The sequence below is a fragment of the Heterodontus francisci genome, chromosome 4 (genome assembly GCF_036365525.1).
Source record: "Heterodontus francisci isolate sHetFra1 chromosome 4, sHetFra1.hap1, whole genome shotgun sequence".
Classification (NCBI taxonomy): Eukaryota; Metazoa; Chordata; class Chondrichthyes; order Heterodontiformes; family Heterodontidae; genus Heterodontus; species Heterodontus francisci.
Window position 1 is genome coordinate 61,671,050 of NC_090374.1, and position 17,801 is coordinate 61,688,850.

The 17,801-nt window shown below is 42.8% G+C and overlaps 1 protein-coding gene across 1 annotated transcript in view; it reads left to right on the plus strand.

Annotated features, from left to right (window-relative positions):
- The first annotated feature begins 3,108 nt into the window (after window positions 1-3,108).
- LOC137369063 (brevican core protein-like) overlaps window positions 3,109-17,801 on the plus strand; it is a 212,996-nt gene continuing 198,303 nt past the window's right edge. Inside the window, exons 1-3 of the mRNA XM_068029643.1 lie at window positions 3,109-3,168; window positions 4,260-4,647; window positions 12,045-12,219. Coding sequence (XP_067885744.1) covers window positions 3,109-3,168; window positions 4,260-4,647; window positions 12,045-12,219 — 623 coding nt within the window. The remainder of the gene's footprint in view (window positions 3,169-4,259; window positions 4,648-12,044; window positions 12,220-17,801) is intronic.

Here is a 17,801-nt window from a genome sequence, read left to right on the forward strand (position 1 = left end):
ACATCTCTGTCCTAAATGATCGACTCCTTTTCCTGAGACTGTGCCCCCATGTTCTAGATTCCCCAGGCAGGGGAAACAACCTACCCTATCAAGCCACTTCAGTATCTTGCATGTTTCAATGAGAGCACCTCTCAATCTTCTGAATTTCAGAGAGAATAGACCCAATTTACTCAGCCTCTCATCAAAGGACAACCCTCTCATCTCAGGAACCAATCTAGTGAACCTTCACTGTACTACCTTCAATGCAAGTATATCCTTACTTAAAATGGAGGCTAAAACTGCACACAGTACTTCCAGGTGTAGAAATGATGACCAATTGCTACAACAGCTTGGCAACAGGCACCAACGTCAAAAACAACAACTCACAGTGTCACTTGGCAGCTTCACGTCACATGTGGCAGAACCTGCCTCTCAAGGATTGGCTTTCACAACCATCAGCAAAGGTGCACCAAGAGAAGACACCCCACCGAAATGGATTGTTTGCTGTGAGTCCATCATCTTTCGTAGATGGAAGTATGCCAACCAAATGTGGAGACCAAAACTGCACACAGTAGCTCCAGGTGTGGTCTCACCAAAGCCCTGTACAACTGTAGCAAGACTTCCTTATTCTTAAAAGTTGCTTGAAGGTTTTCATGTTGAGAGCGGTAACGTTGAATAAGACAATTTTATGGTTTTATACATGTGAATTTGCTCTGAAAAGAGCAGTTGTTTCTTTGAAAATAAATTGAGTTCTTATGTTATGACCAAGGTGGGTGGAGTGCACTGTCTTTTCTAGTTTCACCTCTCCACAGGTCACAACATTTATTTAAATGTTCACCCGGTTACCGATATAGCCAATCATATACCCTATTTTTTATATCACAGAATAAAATACACCAACCAGGTTTCTTTAATAAATAACAAAATTATCAGTTTATTATAAAACAAGACTTAACCAGTAACAAAGCAAAGCATTAACACACAGATTGAAATATGAAAGTTCCCTTTTTAAAATCCCCAAATACACTCACACAGACACTGGAAAAAAATACAGAAATTCTCTCTGCAGAGGTCTGTTACAAAAAAAAAGACAAAAGGAATATTTTGGCCAAATATTTGCTAACTCTTGACGAAAAAAAGAGAAGATATGGAAGGAAGTCAGTTGTTCATTTTTTTTGGTCTGGCGTCCGGGTATACGGAGACGGGTCACTGGGATCATTTCAGAAAGTCTGGAGGTGTGAGAATTATTCTAGCAGGCTTTCCAGGAGAAATGTGGCATCAGGGTTTTCCGCCAGCACACACTTGAATCGCACGATTTTCCAACTTCTCAGGAGCTATGCAGCACCAGAGATATTAGCTCTCCTACACTGGATCTTTGTAGGAGTTCTTCAAAGAGGTAGAGAAGGAGGTGAGCTGGGTGGTTTCTTTTTTCCTTGGTATGAAAACACCAACTATCTTCAAGCAGTTCACACCCCACCTGCTGAAAACAATGTCCAAACCCTAAACAGAGAGTCGACCTCCTGAGCTGCATAAACCTTGTCATATGGCTTCTCTGTAACCATTTTCCCCAGGTCACCAAGGGTTCTGTTGTTTACTGAGCTCAAAGCACATGACTTCCAGCACAGGTGGCTTTCAAACAACATCTCAAGTGTCCCTTCGGTGAACTTGGTAAAAAAAAACACATCCATGGAATCTTTTCAGTTTTAACACAAGTCCTCAAAAATTTTTTTTAAAATGGAAGCACTTTCATAACACTTAAAAGAACTGGCAGATCTCAATGTTTTGAGCAGTGTTCTCTGCCTGTTGTCTGGAGGAGTAACTGGAACAGGTGGAAACAGTAGGTGGAGAATGGGAATGTGGGCGGGTTCTTACTGCTGATAGGTCATTTCATGTTCTTGCTGCTATTGATTGGCTAATTGTGTTCTGTAATAGGTTGTTATAGGCTACTGTTCTTGCTGCTGATTGGTCAGCTATTGTGTCTCGTGGTAAGTCAGTACATATGTTGGGTATGTTGGCTGCAGAGCAGGTGGTGATTTATTTCTTGAGTACGGGTAGCCAGACACAATACCGCGAGACACAACTCAATGTAGACTTGCAATTGAATTTGGGACCTTCCTGTTTGGTTCAGCAATTCACTGGATAAACTTGCTGGGTCAGATTTTCTTGTTCCTGGGCATATTGGATAGTTTGGGCACAGAGTGAAATTGAAACAGTACTGAAATTGAATGCAGAAATTTGGGTGTGTTTTCTGTTTTATACTTCTTGACTAGATTGGAGATGAAAGCTGAAATGTTTGCACAGAATACATAGAAAGTTTACATAATCTTTTTTATTTGTGATATTTGTGTTGAGAATATTTAGACTTTATAATCTTCATTTTGATAGTAATAGCACACAGTGCTATTCAATCAAATCTTAAACATATACATTTCAGTTCACGTTCTTTTTCCAAGATTTTTTCTTAATTGATTGAACATTTGCTAACTTGATAACCTATCATTTGTGTAGCTGCTGCCTTATTGCTTGCGACTCTATCCTGTTAGATATCACACTGCTGTCATCAGGGTATCTACACTGGAAACGTGCCTGCATTTGGTTGCATCGGTGGTCAGGGGGGAGGGGGGTGGTGGGGGGGGGAGGAATGCCTTTTAGCCAATTAGCTTTCAGTATTCAAATCAATTGTGACCGAAGGAGGAATTGCTTGACTAGATTGGGGGGCCCACAGAACCATACCTCCTGTATTGGCCCACACAACAGAAGAACTGACTGTGAGGCAACTTCAGTAAAGTACCTTCCAAGTAATTTATTGTTTCCCATTTCTATCAGGTTCTGATTGATCTTGTACTTTGTAGAGCTACTTGTCTTCTATGACCAAAGAGTTCTAAACTTATTTTACTGCTTGTTATCTTGAGAGTTGGCAGTGTAGTGTGAGAGCTCACCCTTTACAGCTCTTTGTTCCTAGAAAGCAAGTAGTCAGACAACATGTTCAGTTGCATTCAGCAAGTAGCTATCAACATTTTTCAAGAATTCATATGATGTCGAATGCTCACCTGTTATAATGCTAACTGCTTATAAGAGAATTCTGTGCAATCTGATAGACAATGTATTTTCTTTTTTCTTTAGGTCAAAATGATATTACATTTAATACATATCCTGTGGATATGCTCCACGTTGACAATAGTATCATCAGTGCACTCAGGTAAGACTGCATTTGCTCAGTGTGCTGTTGCTCTGTCTTATATTTCTGCACTGTGTGCATGAAATTTAACAGATCATTATGTAACTGGAGTGACTTTATTGTCCTTACATGTTCTAAAATATTACAGGACTGCACCTGTGGGTAATTTTATTACTTCAAAAAAATTGTCATATTAACTAAAATAAAACAGTTGTTGGAAAGCGGCACTATTTTTAAATGGAACAATACTGAAGTGCACAGGTGATGTTAAGATATTTCAGTCTAGTGAAAGTAATTTAAACATTAAGGGCTGGATATTCCTCACAGGCAGAATAACTGCTGGAAGTGCACCAGAATTATTCTTCAACCTGCCAGTCCCGTACAGCTGAGAACCAGCCTAATACTCAAGGTGGGGTCCAGGTGCTATTCTTTCCCTTGATAGGTAGTTTGCCTTGGGGGTGGGGCAGGAAAATGCACGCTGCAGCTAAAAGGTTCAAGATAGATCATTTGGCTCTGATACTAACAGGGAGGGGGGGAGGGCACAGATGAGGCCAGAAAATGGCGAAAGAACCAGGCTGGAGATGCGGACAGCAGGACCACATTAACATCCCGTCGCTCCAACTCCTGCTTGACAGGCAGGAAAATGGACAGCTTGTTTGATGGGCAGAATGGAATACCAGCAGCAGGAAGGCTCAGCTGGGCATCCCTGGTGATGGTCCCTGGCAATTGGCGGCGGTGGGGCTAAGACCAGCAATCTGAATATGGGAAGAGTGAAAGCTGGCGATAGGGGCTGGGGAAAGCCAATGGCCGCCTGGTGCGGCCTGAGGGAGCACATCTGCTCCTCCTGATTGACAAGAAGTGCCAAAACAGCCACTTAACTTGGGAGCTGGCAATTCCCACCTCCATTGCTGAGCTTTAAATTACAGAAACTTAAAAATAATAAACTTTTCCAAAGGAGTGAAGGAGAAAGTAAGTGTGGCTGGCTACTGCTTCAAGGAACATGCTCTTCTTTTGTAGGAAATGATTTTGTAACTTCAACTGGTTCCTAATTTACTGAAGGTAATTCCTTCTTCCTTTGTCCTCAGCACAAAACAGTGAGAAGATGATGAGAATGAAGATTAAGAGGAGCTCCCATGTGAAAGGCTCCCTTGCTAGCTTTGTATCTCTTCCTTGTCACTATTCAATGCTAGCCACACCTTCACCCACCAACCATTCTTTCCAGGAGTTTCCTCGCATCAAGTGGACAAAAATAGAGGAAGGAAAAGATGGAAGGGTCAAGAAAGAAACCTTAATTCTGGTGGCACAGAATGGTGTAATAAAAATTGCTGGTGACTATGATGGCAGAGTGGCAGTGCCCAAACATCCCGAGAGTCTGAGTGATGCAACGCTGACCATTTGTCGACTGCGAGCAAGTGATACTGGCCTTTACCGCTGTGAAGTAATGATCGGCATTGAAGATGAGCAAGACGTTGTCTCATTAGATGTCACTGGTAAGTTTCTGTATGCCAAGTGATTTTTGGCTAATGGATTACCAGTTGGAGTGACATTGAAGCCTGTCTAATGGCCAATTATTGGACTGAAATCTTGATTTTACTGATAGCAGGTCTTCCATTACAGATTTAGCTGTGGCATATGTAAATCACAATAGAAAGCTGGACTCTACAGCTGGTCATGTTTCATTATATTTGTTTTAGATTTAGAAGTCTCTGCCTTAATTAAAAATAACATTTGCCTCACCTAGGAGCACAAGATTGTAACATTTGTCACAATGTTATCTGTTATCAACTTAATCCAGGATATGAGCACATAAACTGGTCCGACACTACAATGTATTGACAGATACTCTATTGGATTCTTTGGATGAGACATTAGATCAAGATCCTGTCGTCTGCTTATTGTGGTGCTTAATTCCCATTAAAATAATCAAAGAGGAGCAGGGAGTCCTCCTGGCATCAATGTCCTCCATCAACCAACACCACCAAAAGTATTCACTGCTTGTGAGATCTTACTGACCACAAGAAAATAGCCACCATGTTTAACTTCTTAATAGCAGCCACTACATTTCAATGTAAATCATTGCATATGAAGTGCTTGGAGACATTTCTGAGAGATGTGGTAAGGTGCCATATAAATGCAAGCCTTACTTTCTTTAATCTGTTACCACTGTTAAGTGTTTTCTCCTCTTTAGTGCATGGTTTCTCTGGAAATTAGTTCTGCTGATGGCAAAGCACAAAAGTTTAAAGATTATAAAAGAGACACAAGTTGGAAATGGCTATATTTCAGTTTGGGAGGAGAAGAAAATCAAATTTGCCTTGATCTTTATCGTACAGTGTAATCTGCAGGAAATGTATAACTGGAAGAAAGGAAGGAAATACAAGCAGTTGTCCCAGTATTTACACAATAATAATTGTACAGTGTAGTCAGGGATTCTTTTTCATTACAGTAACAACTTGCATTCATACAGCAAAAGAAGGAGATATTGGAAAAGGTGACCAAAGACATGGCCGAAGAAGCGGGTGTTAAGGAGGAGTTTAAAGGAGGCGGAGAAGGTAGAGAAGCAGAGAAGCTTGGGGGGGAAATTCCAGAATGTGATGTACAAGGCAGCTGAAAGCACAGCTATAAATGATGGGGCAAAGGAAGGGGGGACACACACATAGCTAGAGTTAGATGAATAAAGAGGTGAAAATATTGAAGAAGCAGCAGTAGGGCTGGTGGTAGTTACAGAGATAGGGAGGGGCATGTCCATAGATGGATTTAAACACAAGCATATAGGTTTTAAATTTGAGTCATTGGTGGACTGGAAGCCAATTTTGGTTAGCGAACGCATGAGTTATAGATGAGTAGCACTTGATGTTATAAAGGATACTGTTGTATGATCGCTTTAATAGTGATATCCCTTTAAGAACTCAGTATGCTAATGAGCTAAGTACCAGGATGTAGTTTTGTAACTAGAAGCCATAGCACTCTGCACTGGAACACCCTAAATAAAGGTTCTGTATATAGTTCGGTCTGTATTGTATATACTAGTTTAACTGTTAATAAACCCTCTCGAGATCTTCAAGGAACTGACATCCAGGTACCTCATTGTGTTGTTTAAGATAACACAAAGAAACTCATGACAGATACATCCAGCAGAGTTTTAGATGAACTGAAGTTTATGGAAGGTGGAGGATAGGAAACTGACCAGGCAAGCATTGGAGTAATCAAGTCTGGAAGTGTCAAAGACATGAATGAGGGTTTCAGTGGCAGATGATCTGAGGTAGGGACAGAGACAGGCAGTGTTACAGAGGTCAAGGTAGACAGTATTTGTGAGGAAGAGGATATGGTTCAAGAACTGACCTCTGGATCAAATTGGACAACAAGGTTATGAACAGTTTGTTTAGCCTGAAACATGACAAGCTTCCTGGCGCTTGTTCAACCAGGACCACCCGACTTGTCAGAGCTTTTGCCTGCAAAATTATTTGGATCCAGTTGAAGAGAATCCCAGCCCCAGTGACAGGTTCTCCAAGTTCTATTAGTGAGCCAGGTTGACTGCCTGGATCAAGTATCAGATTACTAAGTCTACCGCATAGAGTTGATTTTATACTGATCTTCCATTGGTAAGCAAGCACCTCAATGAGATTCTGTCTACCTCACCCCCAAAGAGGATTAGCACTAATTGCTTGCAAACTAAGAAGCTGAGCCCTTGCTAGATAAACAGCAGGTACTCACAAATAGCATGGTGAGCTGGACAAACTCTCATATAATATCTGAGTTTATTGTCACCATTCTCCTGACTATAGTATGGATGTACACCACAGCCGAGTGAATGGGGGGGCTCCACTAGTTGGAGGTGTGGGACTTGAACAGCTCCTGATTACCTCGCTTCCAGCCAATAATGGTGGGCATCAAGTCCTAAATATATGACCATGTGATCTCATACTTGACTTCCTAAGGTTCAGCATTTCCTCATCAACACTTCTATAGCAATACTGGATGCAAGAAAAAGCTAGCAAGTTAGGGTGGCAGAGGATTTGGAAGGACTCCTAAAGGATTGCAGTCTGTTGTACTCTAGCATTCCTTGTTTAATTTTGAAGAAAACATCCACTGCTGCTGTACTGCTGAAGCTCCCTGAGGTCTACAGTAGCCATTTTCCTCTACTCCGCACCCTTACGTACATATGAACATATGAATTAGGAGCAGGAGTAGGCCACTCGGCCCCTCGAGCCTGCTCTGCCATTCAATAAGATATTGGATGATCTGATTGTAACCTCAACTCTACATTCCCGCCTAACCTTTCACCCCTTTGCCTATCAAGAATCTATCTAACTCTCCCTTAAAAATATTCGAAGACTCTGCTTCAACCGCCTTTTAAGGAAAAGAGTTACATTTCTCCTCATCTCTGTCTTAAATGGGCGACCCCTTATTTTTAAACAGTAACCCTTAGTTCTAGATCCTCCCACAAGAGAAAATATCCTTTCCACATCCACCTTGTCAAGACCCCTCAGGATCTTATATGTTTCAATCAAGTCACCTCTTACTCTTCTAAACTCCCATGGATACAAGACTGGCCTGTCCAACCTTTCCTCATAAGACAGCCCACCTATTCCAGGTATTAGTCTAGTAAACCTTTTCTGAACTGCTTCCAATGCATTTACATCCTTAAATAAGGAGACTAATACGGTACACAGTACTCCAGATGTGGTCTCATCAATGCCCTGTATAACTGAAGCATAACATCCCTACCTTTGTATTCAATTCCCCTCGAAATAAATGATAACATTCTATTACCTTTCCTAATTACTTGTTGAACCGGCATACTAACCTTTTGCGATTCATGTACTAGGATACCAGATCCCTCTGCATCTCAGAGCTCTGCAATCTCTCACCATTTAGATAATATGTTTATTTTTTATTCTTCCTGTCAAAATGTGCAATTTCACATTTTACCACATTATACTCCATTTGCCAGATCTTTGCTCACTCACTTTACGTATCTACATCCCTTTGTAGCCTCCTTATATCCTCTTCGCAACTTACTTTCCTACCCATCTTTGTGTCATCAGCAAATTTAGCAATTTTTAATGGACTCCCTAATATAGGTGGGAACCAAAATTATGATATTGAGGCTGATCCCAAGTTTTTTTTAGAGTCAATGGTAGGGAAGTCAGGCTGGCAAAAAGCATATCATGTCAACATTATGTTTGCTTAATGCCAAGCCAGAAAGCCTTGACTTCATGCTCCAGAATCAAACATGAAGAATGGCTACTTGAGCAGATTGCTGCTAGAGCCTGATAGCAATATGAGTCAGGAGATAAGGGAAGAAAGGTTTGAAAGAAGAACAGACCTTATTTATTTCCTTTGCTAATTTTCTCCACTGTGTTCTTGTGCTGTTGCTTGCCCAAGTGTCCATCATTTATGAGCAGCATGAATGATAGCAGTCACTTAACCACATCGCAGCCAATTCTCATCCTATCAGCTGACATCCACGTCTATTTTGAAGTTAGCTTTTCTAGAGTACATTGAAAGAAAGACTTGCATTTTTTAAATGCCTTATCACATTTCTTCGAAATATCCAAAGCAGTTCAGATCCAACAACTTTTAAGTGCAGTGACAATTATTGGGGGCGTGTAAAATCATCACTGTTAGGTGGGTAAATATAGCAGCAGATTTATACACAACAAGATTCCACAAGCCGTTAATCTTTTTCTTGGTTTTCGATGAGGAAACTATGTTGACCAGGACACCAGGAGAATTTCCAGCTCTTCTTCATTGGATCTTTCCTATCTATCTGAACAGTTTAATATCTCATCCGTTGCCACTCAGTACTACACTGGGGTGTTGGCATATATTATCGATCAATTCCTGGAGTGGGGTTTGAATCCATGGGCTGAATTTAGTCTTGCTGCCTGCCAGTGGTCCTGCCAACGGGCCAGAAAGCTGGGTATGACCCCGCTTCGGCGGTCAGTGAGACCCAGGACCACATCTTATCAGTGGTAGCCAAGTAATTGGCTGCTGCCAGGGCAGCTGTCCCTATAGAGGATGGCTTCCTGTCCCCAAGAGCTACCAGCCAATCAAAGGGCTGGCGGCTCAGCAGCCTCTGCAGCGCCACGGGGAGCAGTGGCCACTGCTGGGGCTGCACCTGGAGGAGCAGGGCGCAGTGATAGACAGCGCCCTCACAACCAGGGTAAGTGGGATCTTGGGGTTTGGGGGCCAGTAAAGCAGGCCCGGCGACCATGGGAGGAGGGGGGTCGTCGTTGGTCAGGGCAGGTGCTACCATTGCTGCGGGGGCAGCCATTGTTGTTGGGGGCCCCTCCCTGGGCCAGAGTGCCCAAAAAGGAGGGCCCCTCTACCCCCCAACCCCCGGATCCCACCAGCTAAATCCTGACTGCCTCCCCACAAGGCAGCAGGCACCCCCCGCTGCTGGCAAAATGCCAGTGGAGGCAGAAAGTGGACCTATTGGCCACTTAATGACTCAGTTGGCCTCTGGGTGGGAAGGCCATTTGCCACCTTTCCTGCCACTGGCACTACATTGCACCGGGAAGACAGCTGGGACCCCTCGTCTTCCCACACCATTTTCCAGGGGCCCCTGCCTCCCAGCCCGTCCCCAGAGGGCTGGTAAAATCCAGCTCAACATCTCTGAGTCAGAAAAGAGTATTGCCAACTGAGCCAAACTGCCTCTTAGTTTTTAATTTATATGGGTAAAGGCTAAATGTCTGCTTCAATAACTTTGTATAGATCTGCCCCTTCCCAAAAATAAAGATTTTGTTTAGCTTTTCTGTTTTCAAACTTTTTTGTCCTGTGAACCAGCTCCTGAGATGGGCTGAAAGGATGGCCGGATGAAATTTCTGTCTGGCTGAGTGCCCTGTCGTTGATTCAGGTGAATTTCCCAGGGTTAGTTTCATAACTTCTTTAGGTAGGCACCTGGTGTCGTATGTACCTGTGTCTGCAAGCTTGCCACTGAGGGTGGGTAATTGGCTGTTGGTGTAGTAGTCGGATACCTGCAGCAGCTTAAAGGGCAGGTAGCTTGCAGCAAGCACAAAATGTTGTTGCCTCCAACAACCAAAATAAAATTTTCTGCAGTATATTTCACTCGCTGCTGTGGGCATTTAAATTTATCAAAGTGTTCTGCTTTGCTTAAGAATCGTGGACAATGTATTCTGTGTTCAAAATCTGCAGTGTTGCTAGGGCAATAATGATGGTAAATGTGATATAACTAAGTGGGTGTTTCTATCATCTGCTATCACTTCTAGTAGAAAATGTGTCAGACACAAATATTGGCAGGGATGCAGCATAGCAAGTCCCCAGCCCATCTTGCACATCCACTGGAGAATTGTCATAACTGCAGAGAAAAATCCTGCCTCTTATGTCCTTGTTCAAGCTGAAAGGCAGGGTTGTTATAGGTTACAGACATCTCAGGCTTCACCTTCAGTAATCCTCTGTAATCAGTGAATGGAACTGATGAGCATACACCAGAACTGTGCAGCGTTGATTGTCAAAGCATGAACATAAACCTGCCCCTGTTTATTTGAGGCCATCTCTGGAGGTGCTAAGAAAACATTCTTTCTCAAAAGGAATGTAGTGCTACTAGGGATTAAATTATATTTAAACAGTAGACTATGAGATATACATAGTGACTGCAGCAGTTATGCAATTTTTAAGACTGTTGAAATGTGGTTGAAACAACCTTAGGTAGTCCTAAGAATTTGTTACAGCCAGTGCTCGTTTTGTACAGTCACCACAATTATTTATCAACTATTGCTGTGTTTCCAGTTTCGGAACAGTTTTTTCAATTTCTGGTAAATGTCAAACATTAATCTCAAATGTACTATGTATTCCTCCCTCTCAATCACCCTCCCCCCTTGTTTCCTGTAAGCACTGACGCAGAGAGTCAGTTTCACCATTACAACCACTCTCCTTACCCATCTAAACTGTTTTCAAATGTAAAACATTGAGGGTCAGAAGGTTTTTTTGAGCAACACTAACAAAGCCAATCCCTTTTCCCATGCCTGCACTTTACAGCAGGAGTCATGGGTTGATGAGCTGAATTTTCCTCTCCTTAGTGCAGAAGTGTTGAGGCTAATTATAGTTCCCGTACTGCAGCACAAAGCTAAATTCAGCTGACTAAGCACACAACAGGGATTGAATAGAAGCCAGTTCTCCACAGCTTCAGTTCCATATTGGGCAGAGCCTTTACCAGCTGAGCAACTGGGCCACTTGATTTTGAATTATGACCAATAATCTTTGTTGCTAAAGACATTTACAATCAGCTGTCCAAAAACACCAGCCAGATGGCCTCTCGCCCTGCTGATCCTTCTTGCTGGCTTTGAAATAAAAGTGGAAGGCGCTGCTGGTGGGCCTTTCTCAAATCTTTCAATATCTGGAGGCTGAGCACAGTCTCTTAGACCCACTTTCATTGTGCCTTCTACTGTTTGGCCTCCATAATACGAATGACATGTGATACTTCTGCCATTCCCCCCCCCACCCCCCGCCACAGCAAGGGATATGTGAATGCAATAAAATAAAAGAAAATTACTGAGGATGCTGGAAATCTGAAATAAAAGTAGTAAGTGTTGGAAATACTCAGCAGGTCTGAAAGCATCTGCGGAGAGAGAAAACAGAGTTAATGTTTCAGGTCGATAACCTTTCATCAGAATTAATCAGAATAACAGGTCTCCACTGATTTGCGCCCAAGTAAGTGACATTTCTGGAGCACAAAGCAGAGGAAAGCTGGTTCCTCACTGTCTTGGCTCACTGTGTCAATTGTCAATTTTAATGAGGTCACAGGTTTTCAGGCAACTGTGATGGTATACCCCACCATGAGACACTTCCTTCAGAAAAAAAGGGAAGAAAACAAATCCACCCTTGCTTTTGATGCATTTACTCAGAAGTGCCATTCTGCCCACAGGTGTTATATTCCATTACCGGGCAGCAGCCAGCAGGTATTCACTGAACTTTGAGATGGCCATACAAGCATGTCAGGATAACAGTGCCACCATTGCAACCCCTGAACAGATTCAGGCCTCATATGAAGATGGGTTTGATCAGTGTGATGCTGGCTGGCTTTCCGATCAAAGCGTCAGGTAAGCGATTGATTACTGTGCACAAAACCAACGTTTGTTGTAAATTGTTAAAACAACACTCTAGCTACATAGCATGAAGTGGTAGGAAGAACAAGGAGAAACAATATAAAATAAAGGCTGCAATTCTAAGGGGGTACAGGAACAGAGAGACCTGGGGTGTATGTGCAAAAATCACTGAACATGGGAGGGCAGGTTGAAAAAGTGGTTAAAAAGACATGCGGGATCTTGGACTTTATAAAAGGAGCCATAGAGTACAAAGCAAGGGGGTGATGATGAACCTTTATTAAACACTGGTTTGGCCTCAACTGGAGTATTGTGTCCAGTTCTGGGCACCACACTTTAGGAAAGATGTGAAGATTTTAGAGAGAGTGCAGAAAAGATTTGTAACAATACTTCCAGGATTGAGGGACTTCAGTTACGTGGATAGATTGGAGAATTTTTTATTTATTTTTTTTATTTTAGAGATACAGCACTGAAACAGGCCCTTCGGCCCACCGAGTCTATGCCAACCATCAACCACCCATTTATACTAATTACCATTAATCCCATATTCCTACCACATCCCCACAATTCCCCTACCTATACTAGGGGCAATTTATAATGGTCAATTTACCTATCAACTTGCAAGTCTTTGGCTGTGGGAGGAAACCAGAGCACCCAGCGAATACCCACGCAGTCACAGGGAGAACTTGCAAACTCCTCACAGGCAGTACCCAGAATTGAACCCAGGTCGCTGGAGCTGTGAGGCTGCGGTGCTAATCACTGCGCCATTGTGCTGGGGTTGTTCTCCTCAGAGGAGATTTGATAGAGATGTTCAAACCCATGCGTGGTCTGGACAGAGTAGATAGAGAAAAACTGTTCTCATTGGTGGAAAGGTCAAGAACCAGAGGACACTGATTTAAAGTGAATAGCAAAACAAGCAACAGTGCCATGAGGAAAAACTATTTTACACAGCGAGTGGTTAGGATCTGGAATGTACTGTCTGAGAGTGTGGTGGGGGCAGATTCAGTTGTGGCTTTCAAAATGAAATTAGATAAGCACCTGAAGAGAAAACAATTTGCAGGACTACAGGGAAAGGGTGGGGGAGTGGGATCAGCTGAACTGCTTTTGCAGAGAACTGGCATGGACAGGCCAAATGGCCTCCTTCTGTACTGTAATGATCCTATGATTCTCTGAAGTGCCTTTGGACATTTTACCATGTTAAACGTGCTATAGCAATGCACATTGAAAACACATGCAGGTCCAGTGCCATTGTAATCCTGATTAAGTAAGCTATACTATCTGCTTGTAGGTTTTGAACTGGAGCTACTTCATTTGCCTTTATATTGGTGTGTAAAGTTTAATTGTCCTCCATTGCATTTATAGCTGTTAAAATGATGAATTATCTCCAACACATCAAACCAACCAGTTATTTCTCTGTTAGGAGATGTACATGAAAAGCAATGTTAGCTACTGCTTTGATGATTCTGCCAATACTTCTATGCAACCTTCTGCTTTCGGATTAGAAGGTGCCTGAAGGAGCTTTTAAATTAGTGCTATAATAAAATCTGGTTTTGGAAGAGTGCTAGTGGGAGGCCATTTACTTTCTCATCAGATGCAGATTGAGGACACGGAGACTTATTTTATATGCGCAGTGTAATAATGTAATTGTGGTTCTCCATTTCAATCCAAACATCTACATTCAGTAGCTTTGATGGTACTGATTTTATGATGGTATTGATATTTGTGAAGTTAGACAAAAGAAACTAGCTCTGCTTAGAGAATTGGAGCCAATGGATTCAATAGCAGCTCTCAATTCCTACCAAAAGGTGGCTCACTGCAGTAACTGGAACATTCATACAGGTACTTCAAATGCAAAGTGGAAAAAAATGAATTAATGTCTTATTTCATTTCTCAGGACATCAAAGTGCTTTATATCCAATGTATTATCTTGAAGTGCAGTCACTGTTACTATGTAGACAAAGAAATTGACATTTTGCATGTGACAATGTATCATAAACAGCAATGCGATGAATGATGAGGTAATTTATTGTTGATGCTGTTGTTTGAGGTACAAACTTTGGCCAGAATAATGAAAGAAGCTCCCTGTTCTTCTTTGAATAGTGCAATAGTAAAGGTACCTTTGATATTCCCAGCTTGGCTGACACTTTTGCCTTCGAAGGTTCAACAGGCACTTCACTTCTTTGAGTATATAATTTAGGCTGATAACTTCAGTGCAATACTGTGGGAGTGTTGCTTGTTGAAGATGCTGTCTTTTAATTGAGCAATTAACCCAAGGCTCTGTCTGACTGTTAAGATAGATGTAAAAATCTCATGACGCTTTTTCAAAGAGCGGCAGGTTTGGTTACAAAGCAGTGACTACACTTCAAAAGTAATTTATTGGCTGTAAGATGCTTTGGGTCATCCTGAGGACGTTAAAGCCACTATATAAATGCTAGTTTTACTTCCATCCTCAGAAAAGACCTAACTTCTACTTGATGCCTTGCTGTGATGGCTATATCAAGATTGCAAACTCACTGTATGATGAAACAGGAACTAGCCAAAGTGGACTGGGAGCAGCTAGTTTAGTTTAGTTTTAGTTTAGAGATACAGCACTGAAACAGGCCCTTCGGCCCACCGAGTCTGAGCCGACCATCAACCACCCATATATACTAATCCTACACTAATCCCATATTCCTACCACATCCCCACCTGTCCCTATATTTCCCTACCACCTACCTATACTAGGGGCAATATATAATGGCCAATTTACCTACCAACCTGCAAGTCTTTTGGCAGGAAACTGGAGCACCCGGAGAAAACCCACGCAGACACAGGGAGAACTTGCAAACTCCACACAGGCAGTACCCAGAATTGAACCCGGGTCGCTGGAGCTGTGAGGCTGCGGTGCTAACCACTGCGCCCAGCTACTTGTAGGAAAGTCTACATCAGACCAGTGGGAGTCATTCAAAGAGGAAATAGTGAGAGTTCAGAGCCAATATGTACCCGTTAAGGTGAAGGGTAGGACCAACAAGTCCAGGGAACCCTGGATGTCATGGGATATAGAGGATTGGATCAGGAAAAAAAAGGAGGCTTATGGCAGATTCAGAGTGCTGAAAACAGCGGAGGCCCTTGAGGAGTACAGAAACTGTAGGGGGATATTTAAAAAAGTAACTAGGAGAGGGGACATGAAAATACACTGGCGGGCAAGATAAAGGAAAATCCTAAGGCATTTTATAAGTATATTAAGGGCAAGAGGATAAGCAGGGAAAGAGTAGGGCCCATTAGGGACCAAAGTGGCTGTGTGGAGCCGGAGACAATAGGTGTGGTTTTAAGTGATTAGTTTTCATCTGTGTTCACTGTGAAGAAGGACGATGTAAGTATAGTGATCAGGGAGGGAGATTGTGATATACTTGAACATATTAGTATTGAAAGGGAAGAAGTATTAGCTGTTTTAGTGGGCTTAAAAGTGGATAAATTCCCAAGCCCAGATGAGATGCATCCCAGGCTGTTATGTGAGGCAAGCGAGGAGATAGCAGGGGCTCTGACACAAATTTTCAAATGCTCTCTGGCCACAGGAGAAGTACCAGAGGACTGAAGGACAGTGAAGGTGGTACCATTATTCAAGAAGGGTAGCAAGGATAAACCAGGTAATTACAGGCTGGTGTGTCTAACATCAGTGGTTGGGAAGCGATTGGAAAACATTCTGAGGGACAGGATTAATCTCCACTTGGAGAGGCAGGGATTAATCAGGGATAGTCAGCATGGCTTTGTCAGGGGGAGATCGTGTCTAACTAACTTTATTGAATTTTTTGAGGAGGTGACTAAATGTGGAGATGAGGGTAAAGCAGTTGATGTAGTCTAGATGGACTTCAGTAAGGCTTTTGATAAGGTCCCACATGGGAGATTGGTTAAGAAGGTAAGAACCCATGGGATCCAGGGCAATTTGGCAAATTGGATCCAAACTTGGCTTAGTGGCAGGAGGCAGAGGGTGATGGTTGAGGATTGTTTCTGCGAGTGGAAGCCTGTGACCAGTGGTGTACTGCAGGGATCGGTGCTGGGACCCTTGCTGTTTGTAGTTCTACATTAATGATTTAGATGTGAATATAGGAGGTATGATCAGTAAGTTCACAGGTGACACGAAAATTGGTGGTGTCGTAAATAGTGAGGAGGAAAGCTTTAAATTACAGGACGATATAGATGGGCTGGTAAGATGGGCAGAGCAGTGGCAAATGGAATTTAATCCTGAGAAGTGTGAGGTGATGCATTTTGGGAGGACTAACAAGGCAAGGGAATATACATAGAACATAGAACAGTACAGCACAGTACAGGCCCTTCGGCCCACGATGTTGTGCCGAACCTTTAACCTACTCTAAGATCAAACGAACTGCCTACCCTTCATTCTACTATCATCCATGTACCTATCCAAGAGTCGCTTAAATGCCCCTAACGCATCTGCTTCTACTACCACCGCTGGCAGCGCATTCCACGCACCCACCACTCTCTGTGTAAAGAACCTACCTCTGACATCACCCCGAGCCCTTCCTCCAATCACCTTAAAATTATGCCCCCTTTCCACCCTGGGAAAAAGTCTCTGCCTATCCACTCTATCTATGCCTCTCATCATCTTGTACCCCTCTATCAAGTCACCTCTCATCCTTCTTCGCTCCAATGAGAAAAGCCCTAAATCTCCTCTGCACCCTCTCTAAAGCTTCCACATCCTTCCTATAATGAGGCGACCAGAACTGAACACAGTATTCCAAGTGTGGTTGAACCAGGGCGTTATAGAGCTGCAGCATAACCTCGCGGCTCTTAAACTCAATCCCCCTGTTAATGAAAGCCAACACACCATACGCCTTCTTAACAACCCTATCAACTTGTTGGCAACTTTGAGCGATCTATGGACATGGACCCCAAGATCCCTCTGTTCCTCCACACTACCAAGAATCCTGTCTTTAAGCCTGTATTCTGCATTCAAATTCGACCTTCCAAAATGAATCACTTCACACTTTTCCAGGTTGAACTCCATCTGCCACTTCTCAGCCCAGCTCTGCATCCTGTCAATGTCCTGTTGCAACCTTCAACAGCCTTCCACACTATCCACAACTCCAGCAACCTTCGTGTCATCTGCAAACTTGCTAACCCAGTCTTCCACTTCCTCATCCAAGTCATTTATAAAAATCACAAAGAGCAGAGGTCCCAGAACAGATCCTTGTGGAACACCACTGGTCACCGAGCTCCATGCTGAATACTTTCCATCTACTACCACCCTCTGTCTTCTATGGGCCAGCCAATTTTGTATCCAGACAGCCAACTTTCCCTGAATCCCATGCCTCCTTACTTTCTGAATGAGCCTACCATGGGGAACCTTATCAAACGCCTTGCTAAAATCCATATACACCACATCCACTGCTCTTCCTTCATCAATGTGTTTTGTCACATCTTCAAAGAATTCAATAAGGCTTGTGAGGCATGACCTGCCCCTCACAAAGCCATGCTGACTGTCTCTAATCAAACCATGCTTTTCCAAATAATCATAAATCCTGTCTCTCAGAATCCTCTCCAATAATTTGCCCACTACTGACGTAAGACTGACTGGTCTA